This window comes from Aphelocoma coerulescens, chromosome 3 (assembly GCF_041296385.1).
Source record: "Aphelocoma coerulescens isolate FSJ_1873_10779 chromosome 3, UR_Acoe_1.0, whole genome shotgun sequence".
Classification (NCBI taxonomy): domain Eukaryota; kingdom Metazoa; phylum Chordata; class Aves; order Passeriformes; family Corvidae; genus Aphelocoma; species Aphelocoma coerulescens.
This window is the reverse complement of record NC_091016.1, coordinates 20,423,127-20,442,572: the sequence shown is the minus strand read 5'-3', so window position 1 is coordinate 20,442,572 and position 19,446 is coordinate 20,423,127. Positions and strand designations below refer to the sequence as shown.

The following is a 19,446-nucleotide window of genomic DNA, read 5'->3' as shown; positions in this document are numbered from 1 at the left end:
TCATAAACATGTTTCTTCATATAAAGGATTATGATAACAACAACAACAAAAAAAACAGGTTATGTGAATAACACAGAAACACTTCAGTCAAAAAGCCTTGAGGGGATGAGTTTAAGGATGGGAAACAAATGTCTCTAACTAGATATTAGTCATTCTAAAGCAAAATGGAGCAATCATCTGTTTTTACAGAGATAATATTTTGAAGTATGTTAAATATTTTCCTATGGCCATTATCAGGGAGAGTGTGCTCACGGGTGGACAAATTGGCTGGTAAAAGTACTGTGGTTCAGATGTGGAGAATGGTAAAATGTGACACTGTCTGCCACATCATTGTTAATTTCTCAGTCAGAGAAACTAAAAAATTAAAAATTAAAACCCACAGTTGCTTTGAATCAACTAACCAGACTGATGCAATTTATTTAAAAAACAAATCCATTATATCTGCCTGATTTGAAATTCTTCTACACTTTGTGCATAGCCACATTCATGATGCCATGCTGCAACATTACAGAGATATTGCTGGGAGGAGGACATGGTGCAGCAAACACAAAGATGCTGTTTTACAGAGAAAACTTTATATGAAAGCCACTACTTCTGAGGATCTAACTTTAAATAGCCTGTAGCTCCCTTTGACTGTTACTGTAGCAGCCTACTTTCATCAGGCTATAAATTTACTTAATAGGTTATGATTATTATTGATTTGATGGTGATTACTCTCAAATTTATGCTGTTGAGGACTGACCCAATATCCTTTGATATCCATTTAACTGAGATCAATGACAAATGGATCAGGCTGTAGAGGTACAGAGAACTGCAGGAAAAATAAGGTGGCATTATGCTTGATTGGTTTTCTCCCTACCATAATGGTACAATTAGAAACAAGGAAACCCCATGCCTTACAACCTTTCCTCCCTCTCTTCTTTTTTTCAGATCATTTACCCATCTCCCTGTAAAAGTAATCCCATCACATGCGTTTGAAGGACTTCGAGATTCCTCCATCATGTAAGTTGTCAATATTTTCCATAGGCTTTTCCTTAATTTCTTACAAAAATCATCATTTTATAATAATGTAAAAATGTGTGGCTAATACACACTACTGATGAAAAAAAAAACCACAGGGGAAGGATAAATATAGCATTCCTTTTCATATAAACAGTATACAAAAACCCTTGAAAATGTGTGATTTTTAACACCCGTTTAAAGATCAAATAATGAAATATTAATCATGTCAGAGAGAACTGGATACAGCTTAGTAACTGATGAGAGGAGCATTTCATTAGAAGAGGAGATAGATTTCTATCATCAAACATTACCTCTGCAATGACAGCCATGGCACTCTGTGATTATACATTTATAGAAGACCCAAATGAGACATTCCTTCAGCATTTTGCAGTGAGAGAGAAGCTTGGCAGGGGATCAGTGGGACTGAGCCCTCTCTTTGATCTTTCAGTTTGCAAGTGCTGTAATTTTGCACACCGAGTCTGCACTGCTTCCCAACCCTTGGCTTTGTACCTGTTTTCCACCAATGATTCAGACCATAAGGCTCATCTTACCCCTCTTGGCCTCATTTCTGCTGTTACTCCAGCTGAAAGATGGCATGCTTGAGTCTCCATTATTTATTATTTTTTATTTTGTCTGCATTGAGTGGCCTCTAAAGGACAAAGTTGATGACACAGCAGTGCAGTGAAGAGCAGGGGAATGACCTCCCCCAGAATCTAAGCAGCAGCACAGAAGATGCTGCTTTCTTTTCAAGGTGCACTTTTTGTACTTCTCTGATGCACATATCCAACTGCAATACAGTATTAAAGTAGAATCCAAGTGGTGCTGTATTCTTGCATTCACTTGAATCTGAATGTTTAATGAGAACTTAATCATTTCACACTGGAGACCAACCTAAATCTACAAAATTTCTCCTACCTGCATGACTTGAGGCTACACTTTCTCAAACTGTGCATATGTCATATTCTCCATAGAGAATGGTTTGTTCATGGCATTTTCCCTTCCATAACGAGAATTTAATTGATCTTTTTGTGTTGTTTTAATGAATCTCTCCAAATTAACATTGTAGAAATTGATGTATTTTTCTGAAGTTAGTTTGTAGAACACTTCATAATTTTATTGAGATTTAATGCTACTTTGAAAAATGCATATTTTAAAATAGTAAATCTCTAAATCAGTTATTTGGCAACACATCACTCTCTGAAAATCAGATGATAAATTATTCTCATGCCATAAGTCATTGCAACATATGTAAATGGAAAAACTGTGGCTGACAGGGAGGATCCCATGGAAGAACCATGTTTCAGACCCCAAACAAGTTCTGTGAGCAGGCACTGATCCCTCCCAGCTTCTGAATCTCTGAGGATCAGAGATTGTACATCTGTCTTTCATTTATGTGTAACTAGTGCAAAACCAAAAAATAACATTCTCACTGAATTATGATGATGAAAAAAATCCTTAATGTCTCTATTAGACATACATACATGTTAACTGTGTGATTTCTAGTGTGCATCCCCCTTTGCCACTACAAATGAAATACAGAATTCATTCTGGTCTAAGGGGCTTTATTATCAACACCAATAGGAGTTGTCTTCTCGTAATTGAATTAACTAACACTCAGGACTGTGACAATACTGACATGACTGTCTAGATGCAATCCAGTTGTTTGGATAGTATATTTTCTTGACAGTGTATAATCTTAGGTTTAGTTTGTGTGTCCTTCTAGTCAATTCTGTTGAGAAATTTTGAAGATCTTTCCCTTATATATGCATCAATGTATACTATTTACTTTCAGGACTCAGTTTTGCACAGCTTCTTAGATCTTAATCTAAGAAATTTCTTAATCTAAGAAATCAAGTATTTAACAAGCATCTAATAAGTGGATTTTTTTTCTATGTCAGTATTGGTTAATCTTGAGTGCACATGTGGAATAGGAGCATCTGTAATCACAGAGTGCCACCAAAAACAGTCACGTTGGTCTGTGTCATGATGAAAAGAGCCACTTCCTTTCAGTTTGCATATAATGAAAATGGCATTTAAATCCAAAAATTGTTCATAAAGTGTGTTGAATCCATATCTGTGTATTTCTACATCTGTGGATTAGACAACCATAATTCTGACTTGATAATAGTATATGAAGCACCGTGAACATTATCCATGTGCTCATGCAGCAAATAAACTCACTAAGCAGAACCAACAATGGGAGGGAACAAAAGGCTCATGAGGCTTGGGCTCACTCTGTTTACATTAGCTCTGGCCCTTAGTCCCTACCTTACCTGCAATTTACTGAGGAATTGGAGATTGGCTGTTACAGAGGTACTTATTCCTAAGGGTCAGCTTTCCCTTTTGCCAGGACAGCAAAAGGCTGGTCCTCTCAAACCCCACTGGCACAGGCTTCCAGGATGTCTGAGGTGAGGCATGGGCAGGACTGGCAGGAGGGGTTGAACAAGGGTGCATAAAAGAAGGAAATACAAAGTGGAAAGCTGATTGCTGATGTTTCTTCTGGTAATGTGTTGCTTTGTGTCTGTTGTTTTTATTGTAGTGAAATCTCTCAGAGCGACTCCCTGGAGAGAATAGAAGCGAGCGCCTTTGACAGCCTTCCCACCTTGTCTGAAATGTGAGCATCAGTTAAAAAAAGGCATCCATGTTGTGGTTTCAGATCATCAAGGTGTAAACAGTCTGCAGAGAAGTATTCCTGGACCAAATCTGTCTCTGTTACTTTGGTTGGCTTTGATTGAGATCTAGGATGAGAAACATTTCTCTGCAAAGTACTATATAAAGAGTGAGCACTCTGTAAGGCCTGGCCTTGGAGATCTAGCTCATGCAGAGACATCCCTGCACAGAGTCCCACTGCTTTCAGTGAGCTCAGTGGCAGGAGTGGAGCTCTGTGTCTGCTTCTGCTGGCATTGTCAGGCTTTCTAAGTGGGGAAAGAATTCGAGATGACAAAAGACGAGAAAAATCTTTCTTTTTGAAGATGCCATTTTCAAAGCCGTACATTATTTAAATACAGCTGCTTAGTATGCATAGCTCTTCTGTGGAGCACTGAAATACTACTCAAACAGAACACTCACTGATTTTAAACTTGACCTGCATAGCACAGGCATCTGAGAGAGAGAGTTAAAAGCAATGACTAGGAGAATGCTCTGAAATGTTTAGTGAAATTGGAAACTATAAATCTGATTCAATATCTCATTACTGCCTTTTTTGCACAGCATGACCAGTGAGTGGCTTAAAACTGTGCAACTGAGTGAGGACAAATTCATCTTTTTTTTTTTTTTAATGTGTGAACATCACTGAAGCCAGTTACTCACATAAGCAAGGGATAAAGATTTCTCAACCTCTGATTGAGTCCAGCTTCCACTGGGATCAATGGTGTGCTTTGGGAAGGAATAAAAGTTTTGACCCTTACAGTTTTTGGACAGCTTGTCTAATGCCTGTCTTCCAAAACCCAAAAGCTAAGCAAAACCATTAAAGAGCTACAGAGAGCTGGCAAAAAAACCTCCTTGAATCTTGAATGCTGTACAGGACTCATATTGCAGGGGCTTGATGTCCCCAGCTGCACTCAAGTCCACATTCAATGGATGATCAGGGTAGGTGAGTTCAATGGCATTCTTGAATTTCAACTTTTCTTGCCCTTTCACATGCTAAAACCTTGTCTTTTGTAAGCCATGCATAGGGAGGGAGCTGGGCTACAGTTATTGGGGCAAACACAGATGTTTATAGATAGTTTAGCTGCAGAAAGTGCTCCTTGATTAAGAGATCCACCTGTTTTTTGAGTGACCGATAGCAAACAGGACTTCTCACATACTTCTCTCCCAGTTTCTGCTGATCCACTCCTACCAACCACTGCTCTAAGGAAGTCCATGGTGCCCTGAAGAGGTTAAACTACCTGAGGAACTGCCTTTCCTGAGTAGAAACGACAGATGATTTGAAGGGATCTGTTTGTGGAGCAAGGACCAGGCACACACACACACTCAGGTCCAGGCTCAGCCCCACATCCAAGCCCAAAATGCTAACTCCCACCAGTGACCAGGTGGATCCAAACCAGATCAGCTCAGAGAACCATGAGAATTCAGGCAGTGTTATCTTTTGTTGGCTGCCTAAAAATTGCAGGACATTTTTATTACCAACAGTCCCTCAAAATGCACCCAGCAGCATATTTGAAGACTGTTTTCTGAGAAGGTAAATCACAAGCAAAGCACAGGGCCCTCCCAAATCTATAATGATTATAATACTGAAATATTTTTCCCTCATTACAGATTAATCCTGAACACGAAAAATCTGTTGCACATTGAGGACGGAGCGTTCAGAAATCTTCCAAAGCTAAAATATTTGTAAGAAAGAGTTCTGTTCCTTTTCTGTTTGCTTTATTTATTCTTTTCTCCAAAGGAGTAGACAAGTCAAACTAAGGAGTGTAAGGAGAAGGGTTTTTCATGCATTACAGAATACTAGAAGTACATACATCATTTAGAATAGCTTTAACCTGTAGTTAACCAATAGTGAGGTTTTTCAATAGACAAGGGCAGGGCAGTGATAGACAAAACAGAAGTCTGCAAAGTAGTTCAGTGCTTATTTATAGAATAAAGCTTTCAGACAAACAGGGCACTAAACAAAAGGTATAACTAAAATCTCTCCCTCCTGCTTAATGTAGTGAGAACATATGCTGCTCCTCCAGGACACTGCTTGAGAATGATAAAAAACTTGATTTTTAAAGGCCTTAGAAACACCTTTGGAGCCTACTTAAAAATTATATTTGTCAGTCACCTTTTAAAGCACCGTTAAACTTAGACCTACCAAGTCAGCTTCTTGTTGCATCCACTCTGGTAATATTTTCTTCTATAAATAGGAATTATGCTTTTCTCTAGGAGCATTTGTAACACTGGAATAAGACAATTTCCAGACCTGACACAGATCTTCTCACTGGAAGCTCATTTTATTTTGTAAGTAGAGACCCAACCTAACCCAGCTGCAAGTGTTTTCCATCTTATTTCTGAATCTCTGACAAAAACACCTTTTTCTTTTTCTTTTCCTTCCAAAGGGAGCTCTGTGATAATTTGCGTATGACAATTATACCACGAAATGCTTTCCAAGGGATGAACAATGAATCACTGACACTGTGAGTAATATAATCCTAGCTCCAGCTCCTTCTGGGAGGATAACACTTCTGCTTGAGGAAAGTGGGTTGACTTCATGAAAATCTTGACATTAAGCCCCAAAAAGTATATATATGTATTGTGAGTTGAATTTGAAATGCCTAAGAAACATAGGGATACTCTTCAAGATGAAAAGCAGAGTTTTTTCCAAAAGATAACTTCATTTAGGAAAGAAAATGGGACAAGGGATTTAAATCTTCATCTTCCATGCAATGTTATTTTTAAAAATACCATCATCAGCATACAAACTACAAAAGCTGTGCTGCAGGCCAAAGTCTCTGGTCTTACCTCAGGGATGCATTTTCTTGAAACAGTGCTTGCAGGGACCAGTCTGAGGGAGCTGAGCTTCAGCTGCACAGGGTCCCTCTGAGGAGGGATGAGATGGAGAGAGAGAAGAAATTGGTACAATGTATGCTGCTTCTTACCCTGATTTCTTTTGCTTCAGTTCATGTTCCCATAAGATCCCTCTAAGTCTCCACACCCAAGACTTTCCTTTTAGCCAACAATGCATTCATTGCTTCAGCCCCCTGTGAGGTGGGTGGGTTTGATGCTGTGAGATGCCCCACCTGAGGAACACAGAAAGCAACAGGAAGCCAAGGTGAGATGTCCTCTGCCAGTCCAGCAAGAACCATGGATTTCACAGCTCACTTGTCTTCACAAAAGCTTCCACAAAGTAGAGCTGGAAGAGGAAAAATCACAAGCTGAGCCTCTTGGCAGGATGCAGATAAAATCTGGGTGTCCCAAGGAAGGACCCTCTGAGCCAAGGGGGCATCAGCAGGCCACCCACTTGGTGTGGTAGCCACAAACCCCAGGGGAGCCCAGTGAAGCCAGCCTTTGGGGGCCAGGCTCCAGTACATATCCAATGGGAGCCCTTCCCAAAATTCCATGAATATGTGCACCTGCAAAGGAGCTGTGCACAGGATCAAGGACTGCAATTGATGGAATCTTCATCAGGCTGATGTGCCAGCATGACAGTAATTTTAACACAGATTTTATGTATTGGCCAATACCTTCTGGAAGCAAGAGAGGAACTGGGCATAAATGTGACTGAATGCTGCTCCTACACGATGCTAAAGAAGAGCAATTGCCTGGATTAGTGCATCATTTCATCTTATGAGCCTCTTTCCTCCCAACAAGTTCTCAAAATAACTTCAGCAAAATTATGATTCTGCTAATGGTGCAAGAAAATGAACATAAAAGAGATGGAGAAAGGTGCTTAAAGTCTTTACTGTAACCCTAAAGTGTATTAAATGGGAGGGAGTCTAAGTCGGGCAACAGCCAACAGTCATTTTTCTCCCATCCTTTTGTGATAGGGAGCTCACCACAAGAAGAAAAGAAATATCTTATCAGCAGCTTCCTAATTGTAGAGCTACGTGTTAACACCGCCCCATGTGGTTAGCTGTAATTAGCTGAAGTAATTCCTCTTGTTACAGCATGGTCTGGTGAAACGTAAGTCATCTATGGAGGTGTAAAGTCACCCTGCAGTCATACTTTGCACTGCAAAGTATCTCATTTAGCCTTTCCAACAGTTAATGTTTCTGGTGGATTGGAAAATTAATCCTGCATGTTGTCATGGTTTTTAAAGCTATCACTAATTTCAGCATTGTGCTGAGGTAGATACCATCTATCAAATGGAGTCAGGTGCTCCCCACACTTAAGCACTTGTGAGCATGTTCCATAGGGCCAGTTTGTGCTATCCCAAAAGCAAGTGGAAAAGCAACAGAAATGCTGTTTAATTCACAAACTGTGCCAAGTTTTCTATTAGGGCTTAATATTAAAGAAAAAATAATATATACAGGTGACTATATTGAATTTCTATTGGATACATGAACTTAATACCACAAACGGGTATTAATAGACCCACAGGTTACATCTCCTAAAGAAGGAAAAGAGCTGGACCTGAGGTGTAGCAGAGCCCAGCCTTTAGGTGTCTGTCCCCAGGGTGGGGAATCAGGAACCAAGGTGGCATCAAGTGACCTGTGCAGCGCAGGAAACAGCAGGGATCCCACAGCACAAATCCAGCCTGGCAGCAGCGCTTTGGAGAAGCTGCTAACTCACTGACTGCTGGATGATGCACAACTCAGCCTTGCCTCTCTGCAAGGCTGTCTCTTAGAAGATTTGTCTGTCCATAGAGGATCTGCAGTCCAGCAGCTCCCTCCAGGCTTTACGGTTGCTTTCCACCTGACACATCTCTAGGCCTTGCAGTCTTCCATCTGCACCTGCTGACACCACAAAATCCTGGTCTTCTGCCTCCAGGTTGTTGTCTGTGTGCCAGGAGCTTAGCTGGACTAGTGTCCAGCCTGTGCCTACCTAGATCTCAGCCCCAGGTAGGCACAGGCGAGCCCCTCAGCAGGGGGAGGATCTGTACCTCAGCAAAAGTTCTCTTCAGCAGCTAAACAGGAAGGAGCTTAGAGAATTTAAACAGCATCTTTCTTAATTTAAGAGCTATAGTTACCTTCATTCTTTATAAGCAGCACCAAGGATTGAAACTTGTAGTATGTAATGTAATCTCGCCTTTTCCAAATCTTTTTCCCTCATGTTTGTTTAATCTCCAGCAAGTTGTACAAAAATGGATTTGAAGATATCCACAGCCATGCCTTCAATGGGACAAAGCTGAATCAATTGTGAGTATGCTATCCCTCCTCAGTAATTTAAACAGTAAATAACAATTTAAATATAGTCACAGGCTCTTCCTTCAGCTTAACTGGCTGTATCTTGTATTTCCCAAACTGCATCTTTCAGTGTCATTGTGACTCAGTCGTTAATCCTACAGGTCTTACTGTTTTTCCTGAAACAATATCTATTAAAATAGTAAAGCTTTTGTGAGAAAAGCTCATAATTCTTAACAAAATTTCATAAACTAGTGTAAAACTTGAAACAGTAGCCCAGACTCAGGAATCTATAGTTTATGTCTGGAAACATCAATAGGTTTTAAATCCCTCTCACACGCTGGGGGACTAATCTCTTGGTTGGGCAAAATGTATGTTTGCTACTGTAGTGAAAGAACCAGCCTTGTTGTTCCTGGTTTAAGTGAGAAAAATATGGAATTTAGCACTTTTAAGTGTAGATGATAATGATCTGATGGCATCAGAGGAAGTAAAGGTCACGTGGGAATTACAAGCTGTCCCCAGCCAGACAGTGCAACAACCACTGCTGTGGTGAGAGAAAGAATTGAAACAGGTGTGAAGAAGAAACCAAAAAAGTGATTTTTAAAATACAGACATAAGGAGAGTTCATTTTTGGTTCCACAGAATCCTGAAGGACAACAAGAACCTCAGGCGGATACACAACGATGCCCTGAGAGGGGCCACAGGGCCAGATGTCTTGTAAGTATCCACACCTCCATTACCTGAGTGTCCTGTGGGAACTGCACGGTGCCACCAGAGCTGCATCACCACAGCAAACACAGGCTTTGAGTCTGGAAGGAGATTTGATCTCTTACCCTCTGTGTATAAAGTGGGAACATGTCAACAAGATGCCATGAAATTACAGGGTGAAAGAAGTTTGCACCGTGGCAAACACGTATCAGCCAGTTCTAGTGTTGGCATTGATCTCCACCTCTTAGATATTTTGGCCTTTGCTTTATTTGTGTCGGATCCTCCTGATCCTGTTCCTGTGTTTTATATCCTGACATTGCAAGCTAACTTGTCCTTTGGTAGGATGGATATGTTTTGGCAATATATATATATTGGTTTATGATTTGTTTATAAAACTGAACCAGCTGATTGCACGCTTTAAGCTCGTGCTGAATAAAACTTGTTATTATCATCCTCATGATTTATTAATCAAGGACTTACTGGAGGGCTGCCCTGGCTGTAACTCCATGCAATAAAACACAGTGTGGTTCTGTAAATAACAGTCTGCGCTGCACGTGCCTTTTTTGTGCCTTTTATTGGTGCTTTGTGGTACATGGCATTACTGGTAGCACTTTCAGAATTGTGGGCCTTTTTTTCCTTTGCTTAATGTCCTGACTCTTTAGTCACACTGGTGGACTTTCTTCACACAAACAGCCCCTCTGAAGTTACTCTAAGTCAAACTGCTTATGTTTGTGTTGGCAAGAATGACAGATTCTTTGGGCGTTTTAGTTAATAGCCATTTAATTAAAGCACCTAGAACAGCACTTCAGAGGCAAACAGAGAGCCAGGAGGGTGTCCTACCTGTTAGCTGGCTGGAGAGTCACCTTTGTCCACCTTCTTCTCTCCCTGCCTCTGGCTTAAAGAGGCATCCCTCACTCCATGCCTGGATTTCAAACAATAAGGTCAGGACACAGCCCCTGGAGTAGTGGGTTTCAGTTTCCCCAGGACAAAGGGAGCTCCTTGCCTTGCTGGAGCTGCTGAGCCACAGGGATGCTCTTACCCCACCGCTCTGTATTTTCACAGACCACGTCTCTGAGCTGGGCATCAGGTGCTGAAGTGACTTTGTAGATCTAAACCTTTGTGAAAAAACCAGCTGCTGTTACCTACCATCATGCTTTGGTTGTATTTTTATAGGGATGAAAAGAACAGTGAATGCTCTCTTTGTTTCACAGGGATATTTCTTCAACAGCGCTGGAGTCCCTGCCTAGTTACGGGCTTGAGGCCATTCAGGTCTTAAATGCAATGTCATCTTACTCTTTAAAGAGGCTGCCACCACTGGATAAATTCAGCAGTCTTCTGGAAGCTGTCCTAACATATCCCAGCCACTGCTGTGCTTTTCGAAACCTAAGGACAGAAAAGTAAGTCCAAATAGCACATTATTGTACTGCGGTGCTTCAGAAGTGCCAAAATGGCAATTCTGCTTTATTCAGCTCACAAGGTTTGATTATCTTTATTCCAGTTACAGGGAAGCTCTGGTTTATTGCAAGGCCTTGCAGGAAACGGCAAATCTCTGCTAAAGCCAGGAAAATCATGTCCATTTATATTAGAGCAGAAATGGATCCCATCCTGTGCCCTGGATATGCCATCAGAAACATTATTCTAAGTTTGCTAAAAGCTTATGTTTTATTGGTATCTCAATTAAAAGCCTACTGGCACACAGAAGACAGATCTTTATCAATAGCATGCTGTCCTAATTTAAAAATAAAAAATAAAAAAATAGAAACCCCTGTAGCCTTTAGTTATGTAGCTTAATCAATTCAGGTGATATGATGACATAGTAGAAAGGTCAATCTTTCAATTACCCACCAGAATTGGGCCTGCCCCAAGCCTACAGAAAGAGGTTACTCAGTTTAGTTCCAACTATTTCAGATAACAGACAGTATTGTTCTCCCCACAACTGGAAACAGTGGCACAGGGAGAGCTTTGCATCCACTAACTTGGGGTATTTAATCCCAGACAACTGGAGCTTATTTTTCAGCATTTATGTTTCAAAGAAACCAGCCCTTAGCGGGCTTTAGGCAGCCAAAGCAGCCCCAAAGGAGTTTAGTTTGAGCCATGAAGGTGCCTCACTTCTTACCTGACTCAAATGAAGGCCACAGAAAAGGTGTGCTGAGCAGGCAGTTGTGAGAGGCCTGATTGGTGTCACTCCCATGCCTTCACTTCAAGACTGTCTTGGAAAGGCAGGAACAGATTCCAGTTCTTCAGGGTAAAATTAAGGCTGGTGCTATTCTTTATCTGCTTACCCCATTTTACTAAGGGGTTCTTGATTCTGCAAGAAGAGAAAGAATCTCCTGTAAAGGGTTTCCATTGCTACAGAACTGATTCAGTCACAGATCACATCTCTGAGTGTATTAAACGCAGGAGCATTTCTGGGAGAGAAAATAAAAAGTATTCATCCTGATAAAGACAGCTACATTTCTGATAGTATATTAATTTTTGGGTGCTTGGCTTTGCAACATGAGCATGGTCTATAAAACGGGTGCCTTAGTAAGTCACTTTCTTATATTAAGTGACTGTTTTCTTAGTAAATTGCTGGGGGGAAAATCCCATGCAAATCAGGAAACAACTGCTCCCCTACCACAGGCAATGAGGTGAGAGAAAGCCATTTCCATTCATACTGGTAGAGTACCTGGCTGCTACTTTCAAAGCCTCAAAACTAGAGATGTTGCCAAATATGTCATCTTTCAACTTGCACTGTTCAAACTGCTTTACTTCAAGCATGCAAAGTCTACCTCCAGATCCCAGACAGTTTTTAAATACGGTCACCAGTATGGGCTTGAGGCTGAGCTGCTGGAAAGCAGCTCTGCAGAGGACCTGGGGGTCCTGGTGGACAACAAGCTGTCCCTGAGCCAGCAGTGTGTCTTTGTGGCCAAGAAGGCCAATGGTGTCCTGGGGTGCATTAGGAAGAGCATTGCCAGAAGGTCAAGGTGGGGAATCCTGCCCCTCTGCTCAGCCCTGCTGAGGCACATCTGGAGTGCTGTGTCCAGTTCTGGGATCCTGAGGGCGAGACATGGAGCTGCTGGAGCAGGTCCAGTGGAGGGCTATGAAGATGATCAAGGGGTGGGAGCATCTCTCTGATGAGGAAAGGCTGAGGGAGCTGGGCCTGTTCATTCAGCCTGGAGGAGAGACACTGAGAGGGAACCTCATCAATGTCTGTCGGTGTCTGCAGGGAGGGGTCAGAGGATGGACCTGGCTCTGCTCAGTGGTTCCAATCAATGGAACAAGAGGCAATAGGCAGGAACTGAGGCACAGGAAGTTCCATCTGAATATGAGGAAGAACTTCCTTCTGTGCAGGTAACCAAGCACTGCAACAGGTTGCACGGAGAGCGTGTGGAGCCTCCCTCACTGGACATATTCCAGAACTGTCTGGATTGTGTTCCAGGATGACACAGGGAGGTTGGACCAGATGCTCCATCACGATCCCTTCCAACCTGATGCACTCAGTGATGCTGTATCAGGCCAGTTTCCCAGCAGCTGTTAGCAGGAACTTCTCCAAAAGCCAGCCTGCTTCCATTCGTCCTGGTGGAGAATCTGGCCCACTTCAATACAATATTTCAAAACACAGCTTTTAATTCCAGTTCAAGTTATTTCACTATAAAAAAAAATACATCCTACACAGTAACCAAGTTGAAAGACCATCCTTACACACCCCTTGAGGTCCTGCCTATTTTCACAGTATTTGAAGCCTTCTTCCCACTTCCTGATGTCTACAGGAACGTTCGTGCAGCCATGAAACCAGTTTACCTTACATGTCTGTGAAGATCACTTGCAGAGAAGCCAGGGCTTTGGCCAAAATCCAGCCTGAAACTTAACTTTCTTCTCATCCTTCTTGCAGACAGAACTTGTTGCTTTCCATTTTTGACAACTTCTCCAAGGAGTGTGAAAGCACCATGAGGAAACCGACTACCAAAATGCTGTAAGTACCTCTCTGCATAGAGATGATGGAAGTAGCAGCTACAGACCTCCTCCCCTCTCTGCTGTTCACATGTTTTTTCATTAAGCAGGTCTTTGCCTGCCAATTCAGTCACCCCTACAAGTTGCACAAGTGGTAATTTTACTATCATTAAACAAAGATTTGGATGTTCAAAAGGAAAGGGAAAAAAAACCCCTCATGATTTCATGAGCTATACTCACTCCAGTTTGTCTTCTGAATTCTGAAAGGATTTCAAACCAGTGATTAAATATTTACAGAAGTTAGTGTCCTACATGGAGACTTTCCATTCCCTGAAATAATTGCAGTTGTTGGTGTGATTCAAAGAAGGGCTGCTATTGTTAATATTTTTTTACCTATAGAAAAGGTAATTAGAACTCTGCATATCATTAGTTTTCTATGGCAGGATGGAGTCCCTGAGCTAGAAGTGTGATGATCCCATGCCAGTGGTTTGTTCCGTCTAAACAGGTCTTTCCATATCATCATATTGTTTGCTTGACAGTGTTCAATGTGACAATGAGAAAGGCTAATATCAAAACTGTTGTGTTGGCTGTGCTGGATGGCACAGGCTCTAATCCAGCTTTTAAGGGAGAAGTTTAAGGATTTGCTATTCTTCATCCCTCTACAGCTAATTGGCAGACCTTGAGACTTGTTAGCTGCCCTGACATGGCTTCAAAGCATTGTAAAGTCTAGAAGAAACAAGGTTATTGTCACAAAATTCCAGTGGCAAAATACAGCTGAAATCTGATTGATTCACTGGGATGATTACTTCCTTGGACATAATCTTGTTTGCTGGTTGGTGAGGCCTCCTACACTTGCCATTTGGTTTTATCTGTCTGCTTGTCTTGGATTAGCCTGTTGCACTCCTGCTGTGCATTAAATAGTCTGCCCAGCCTATTGGCTCCTGAAACTTTTTGCTTTGGCAAATCCCAATCTCAGCAATTCTCTTAGCAGTCATAATAAGCAAATGAAAGTAAGGTTCATGGGCTTAATGGATGCAGAACCACAGAAATCATCTGAAAGTCCTGAGTTTTCATTGGTTAAAAAAAAAACAACAAAAATAAAAAAGCCAGAAATCCAGCTTGCACATAGCAGCACGTTTCCACAGCCTCTCAGAAAATCACGACCATTTTCATTAGTAAATAGACTCAAATGTATTTCCTACTCTTCCAGTTTGCAAGTAAATGCAAGACATTGGGCAGTTTTTCATATACAGAGAGAAGAGATAGGATAACAAGTTTGGGAAGTTATTTGCCCCACAGGAATAACGGAAAAGCCGCTCAGTTTCATTTGCCAGTTAAGACCCTGCTCCAGAAATATCATTTCATGGACATGCTTCAGTAGATGTGGAAGCTTAAGCATGTGTTTAAATTATCCTAAAGCAACCAGTTTTCTCAAGAGTTGTCCTTAATAGAGATGCTTTCCAGGTCTCACACTGCAGACTGAGTGTTTGCCCACCAAACACTACAGTCAGGATGATTGGGAAGTTGGGAAATAGGCACCTGTTATGGCAGGGAAGTGCCAGAAAAGACAGTGTTTGCTTTTAAAACATTTCTTCTTTGGTAGACTTATCACCACACTCTTGATGACCTGGAGATTATAGAAGTCTACCTTAAAAACCTACATCATTTTTTATTAGGCATTGGGTCCAGCCTAAATTTAATAAATTCCTAGCTATCAACTTTACTTAGTTAACCATGCACTCCTACTCCTTGCCTTACAATACTGTGAGCATCAAACTCCTCAGCACCTCCCAAGCCATACATAGTCTCAGGAATTCATTTGCTAAGTGCCTTTCCTAAGGGGAGCAAAGGAAAGGGGAGCCTTTCCTAAGGGGAGCAAAAATAACCCTTAGGTTATTTCAGTATGGCTTCTACAACTGCCTGCGAAACCTCTGTGCATCAAAGCTGTAATCCATCAGCTCGTCTTACTATGGCTTGGACTGCAGCCAACCAGCAGCATGAGAACGATGGCTCCCTCACAAAGCAGTCACAATAAAGTACTTCCAAATAATCAGGTTGTATAAGAGAGTATTTCTGTGGATGGGACTGTGAGCCCTGCTGCTCTCCAAGGCTGCTTCCCAAACACAAAGCATCCTTACAGGGCTTTGTTATTTGTAAACACCCTGTAGAAACACATGGAGGAAGTCACTGTTTTAAAACAACTGTTATCTGTTGTCTTTTGCAGAAGAATGCAAGTAGCATGTAACAAATAATTCACTTCTGTTGGGGGGGTTGGTTTTTTCACGGTTACAGAGATGACTCCAACAACACATCGCTGTGGTCAGCGGAGAAGAACACGCACCCGTTTGCGACAGATGAAGAAAGTTCTCCCTACAGCTACTCGACCATTTTTGATGACAGCGAAACGGACAGCTTTGACTTCGAGTATGACTTTTGTCAGCCTAAAGTCGTCACGTGCACTCCGGAGCCAGATGCCTTTAATCCCTGCGAAGACATCCTGGGATACAGCTTCCTCAGAGTGCTGATCTGGTTTATAAACATCCTCGCCATCACCGGCAATTTCACCGTGCTCCTCGTTCTCCTCACCAGCCACTACAAGCTCACCGTCCCTCGCTTTCTCATGTGCAACCTCTCCTTTGCTGACTTTTGCATGGGGCTGTACCTCCTGCTCATCGCCTCCGTGGACGCCCAGACCAGCGGGCAGTACTACAACCACGCCATAGACTGGCAGACGGGCAGCGGCTGCAGCACCGCCGGGTTCTTCACGGTGTTTGCCAGCGAGCTGTCGGTGTACACGCTGACGGTGATCACCGTGGAGCGCTGGCACACCATCACCTACGCCATGCAGCTGGACCGCAAGCTGCGGCTGCGCCACGCCGTGCCCATCATGCTCGGGGGCTGGCTCTTCTCCATCGGGATAGCCGTGCTGCCCCTCTTCGGGGTCAGCAGCTACATGAAGGTCAGCATCTGTTTGCCCATGGATATCGAAACAGGCCTGTCCCAAGCCTACATTCTGCTGATCTTGGTGCTGAATGTTGTCGCCTTCGTTGTCATTTGTGCTTGCTACATCAAGATTTACATCGCCGTGCAGAACCCAGAGCTGGTAGCTGCCAATAAAGACACCAAGGTCGCCAAGAGAATGGCAATACTGATCTTCACGGATTTCACCTGCATGGCCCCCATCTCCTTTTTTGCCATATCTGCTGCCTTCAAAGTTCCTCTCATCACAGTCACCAACTCCAAGATCCTGCTGGTTTTATTTTACCCTGTCAACTCTTGTGCAAACCCCTTTCTCTACGCGATTTTCACCAAAGCATTTCGGAGGGATTTCTTTCTGCTGATGAGCAAGCTTGGTTGCTGCAAGAGCCAAGCAGAGCTCTACAGAATGAACTATTTCTCTGCTTATAACTCCAACTGCAAGAACGGTGGTGCAGCCACAGCCCCCAGCAAAGCCTCCCAAGCATTCCTGCTCTTGTCAGCCTTAGAGAAGCCATATCCTGCACTACGGGACAAGGCATCTCACAAGGAAAATTAACTCAGAGCGCTAAGAGATGCAGCACTTTGCACGGCCAGTGGAGATTATCTTAGTGACTAGGGACTGTTTTATAATATCTTGAACAGTTCATAAATAAAAATGCCAGTAAGTAATTCTTATGCAGCATAACTCCTCTGACGTTCGAGGTGGTGTTTTCCCTTCTCTTCCTTTGTAACGATAGGTGTGGAAGGTGGCTATTAGGCAAAACTTTTCTTTATGGGGAGCAAGAAGAGTCCAGGAATAGTCAAGTTGCTCTTGAAGTTAACAGCTACTGCAGTGATTGCAGCCTGGCTTCTTTTTCTCCAGATCTGCTTCCTTGGAGTATTTTAAAGCCTGTTTGCTACCTTTCATGGCTTCTTTTTTCATTCCTATCAGCTGTGCTGGCATTGTTGGTTTAAAGAAAGAGGCACTAAACTAGACGCCTCCATTTCATCAACAGAAACTTCCAATTACACAGCCACCTACACACAGTTAAAGAAGAGTGTTCAAGTGATAGGCTGTAAAGATGTCCCCCAAGGAGGAAAGCTGATCTATTGAACCTTTGTTACTGGCAATTTTGCAGTTTACATTAGATCTCAGTCTGAGCTGGTGGGTAGTTTACTTAAATTATTAACCCATACACAGCCATATGTGATCTGGAAAACACAAGAGATGCAAAACCCCCTCTGCTGCACACAGGACTCTATTTAGGGTATCACATGTGCACACACAAATCAGGTAAAGTGGAGAGCTGCTTCCTGCACAGGCAAGGAAGTGCTGCCTTGTTTTCCCTCCTGGGACAGTCTCAGGAATGATTTTCACCTGTTACTTCTCTGACATCACCAGTGCCAGTGGCATTCAGGAATGCACTAGGGCCTCTTCAGCACTCACAGTCCAACTCTATTCCCAGGTGATAGAGCAGAGTAGCACAGTACTTACCTTTTTGTGACAATGTTTTCCCATTAAAATCTCTCTTTCACTGTGCATTGCCTAATGCTAAGTGATCATGCTAAATGCCTGGTTTAAATTTGTAACTGCATTGGTAATTTAAGTAAGTGCAGAGTCTGATATTCTACCATAAGAAAATAGTACTATTGCAATCACTTTAAACCTTTTATATTCTCCTTTTCAGCTGAGTCCTTTGCTTTCAGGTCTGTGACAGCAGCTGAGTTCCAAAGCACTCCTCTTGTTGCCAAAACACTGCACTGCAAGCTAAATTTGCTTCACATTAAGGAAAGCAATTCTTTGTACTAGTGACTGGTCTATCATTAGTTCATAATTGTGATAATTAGAAATAACATCTCTGACCTACTCTTACCTTCAGCTTAATGCCATGATTTCAATCAGTACAAAGGCTCCGGATGTAAGCACAGCTGTGCTCACAAGCAGTTCCCACAGGTGGGGAATGAAGCAGGATTGAGAGCAGAGGAGACTCTTGAAACTCTATGGTTTAGCAATGAGTATAAATCCCATAGGATGCACCTCTTTAAACACACCAGCTCCTGAGCTTAGCCAGTGGTGAAATAGGGCTATGAGGGTATTTAACTATAATACAAACCATAGGCACTGGTGTAAAAAAAAATAGCAACTGGGCCTAAATATTTTCTGTCACCCATCTCAAAATTGATTTTTGAGACTCATTCTTCTGACATCCCATGGAAGAGTCCTGCACAAGATTTAGGACATGACAGCACAATATCTTAAGTGGGCAACAGGATAAGAGCTTGCCAGCACACCCCCCCTACCCCATAACATGGGTGGGAAACTCCAAGGAAGGGAAATGAGTTAGAATTAGCAACAGCTGATAACACCTACCCTACAGTGCTGCAGAGGGAACAGCACTGAGCAGCAAGAGATCTCTGTGGGCATTTTTCTTTTTGTACCTGCTGTAAGATGAGTGAAATCCACCATTTACAAAATTCCTGTTTTAAGGGGAAAAAAAACACCACCACTGACAAAACAGCAAATGTAATTTATATACTTAAAATTTTTCTATGTACAAAAGTAAGCAAATAAGTAAAAGCAACACTTTGAAAAGAGATTCAGATTCATGCCAGAGCTTCTCATACAAGTTACACTTGTTATTCTATCTCATTACTTTTAGTTTACCTTCTTTCTGGTGTAAAGTTTTAGACAGCCATTTACTGGAATATCTTTGATGGCCATAACTGGTATTACATACCTCACCCTGTCACATCTGCAGCAATATGTTTCCTAAACTTTAAGCAGCAGTGATCAAAAACATTAATTCATAAACTATTCAGATCAAAAGCACTGGTTACTGCTCAAGTTACAGACTAGAGCTTACATTTTAATAAGAAACTTTTTTTCAGTATAAAAATTCCTGACTTCAGGTGTATTTAGTCGTAAATGTCTTGTTCAAAGCTGTAATTCATTACTAATGTTATTTTTAAAACTAGCTAAAAATGAAGTGCTCTTTAGCTTCTTTATTTTACAGTGACCAGGAAAAACAGATCAAATTCAGAAGCACCACTCAGAGCCTGTGTGGTGTTTAGTGAATGGCTCATC

At 42.0% G+C, this 19,446-nt stretch overlaps 1 protein-coding gene across 1 annotated transcript; it reads left to right on the top strand.

Annotated features, from left to right (window-relative positions):
- The first annotated feature begins 835 nt into the window (after positions 1 to 835).
- Positions 836 to 17,037, top strand: LHCGR (luteinizing hormone/choriogonadotropin receptor). The gene is made up of 10 exons (XM_069008376.1): positions 836 to 1,002; positions 3,542 to 3,616; positions 5,260 to 5,334; positions 5,866 to 5,940; positions 6,039 to 6,116; positions 8,709 to 8,777; positions 9,405 to 9,479; positions 10,682 to 10,867; positions 13,345 to 13,425; positions 15,696 to 17,037. The coding sequence occupies exons 1-10, from the start codon at positions 836 to 838 to the stop codon at positions 16,936 to 16,938; spliced, it is 2,124 nt and encodes a 707-aa protein (XP_068864477.1). The 3' UTR covers positions 16,939 to 17,037.
- The last annotated feature ends 2,409 nt before the right edge of the window (positions 17,038 to 19,446 follow it).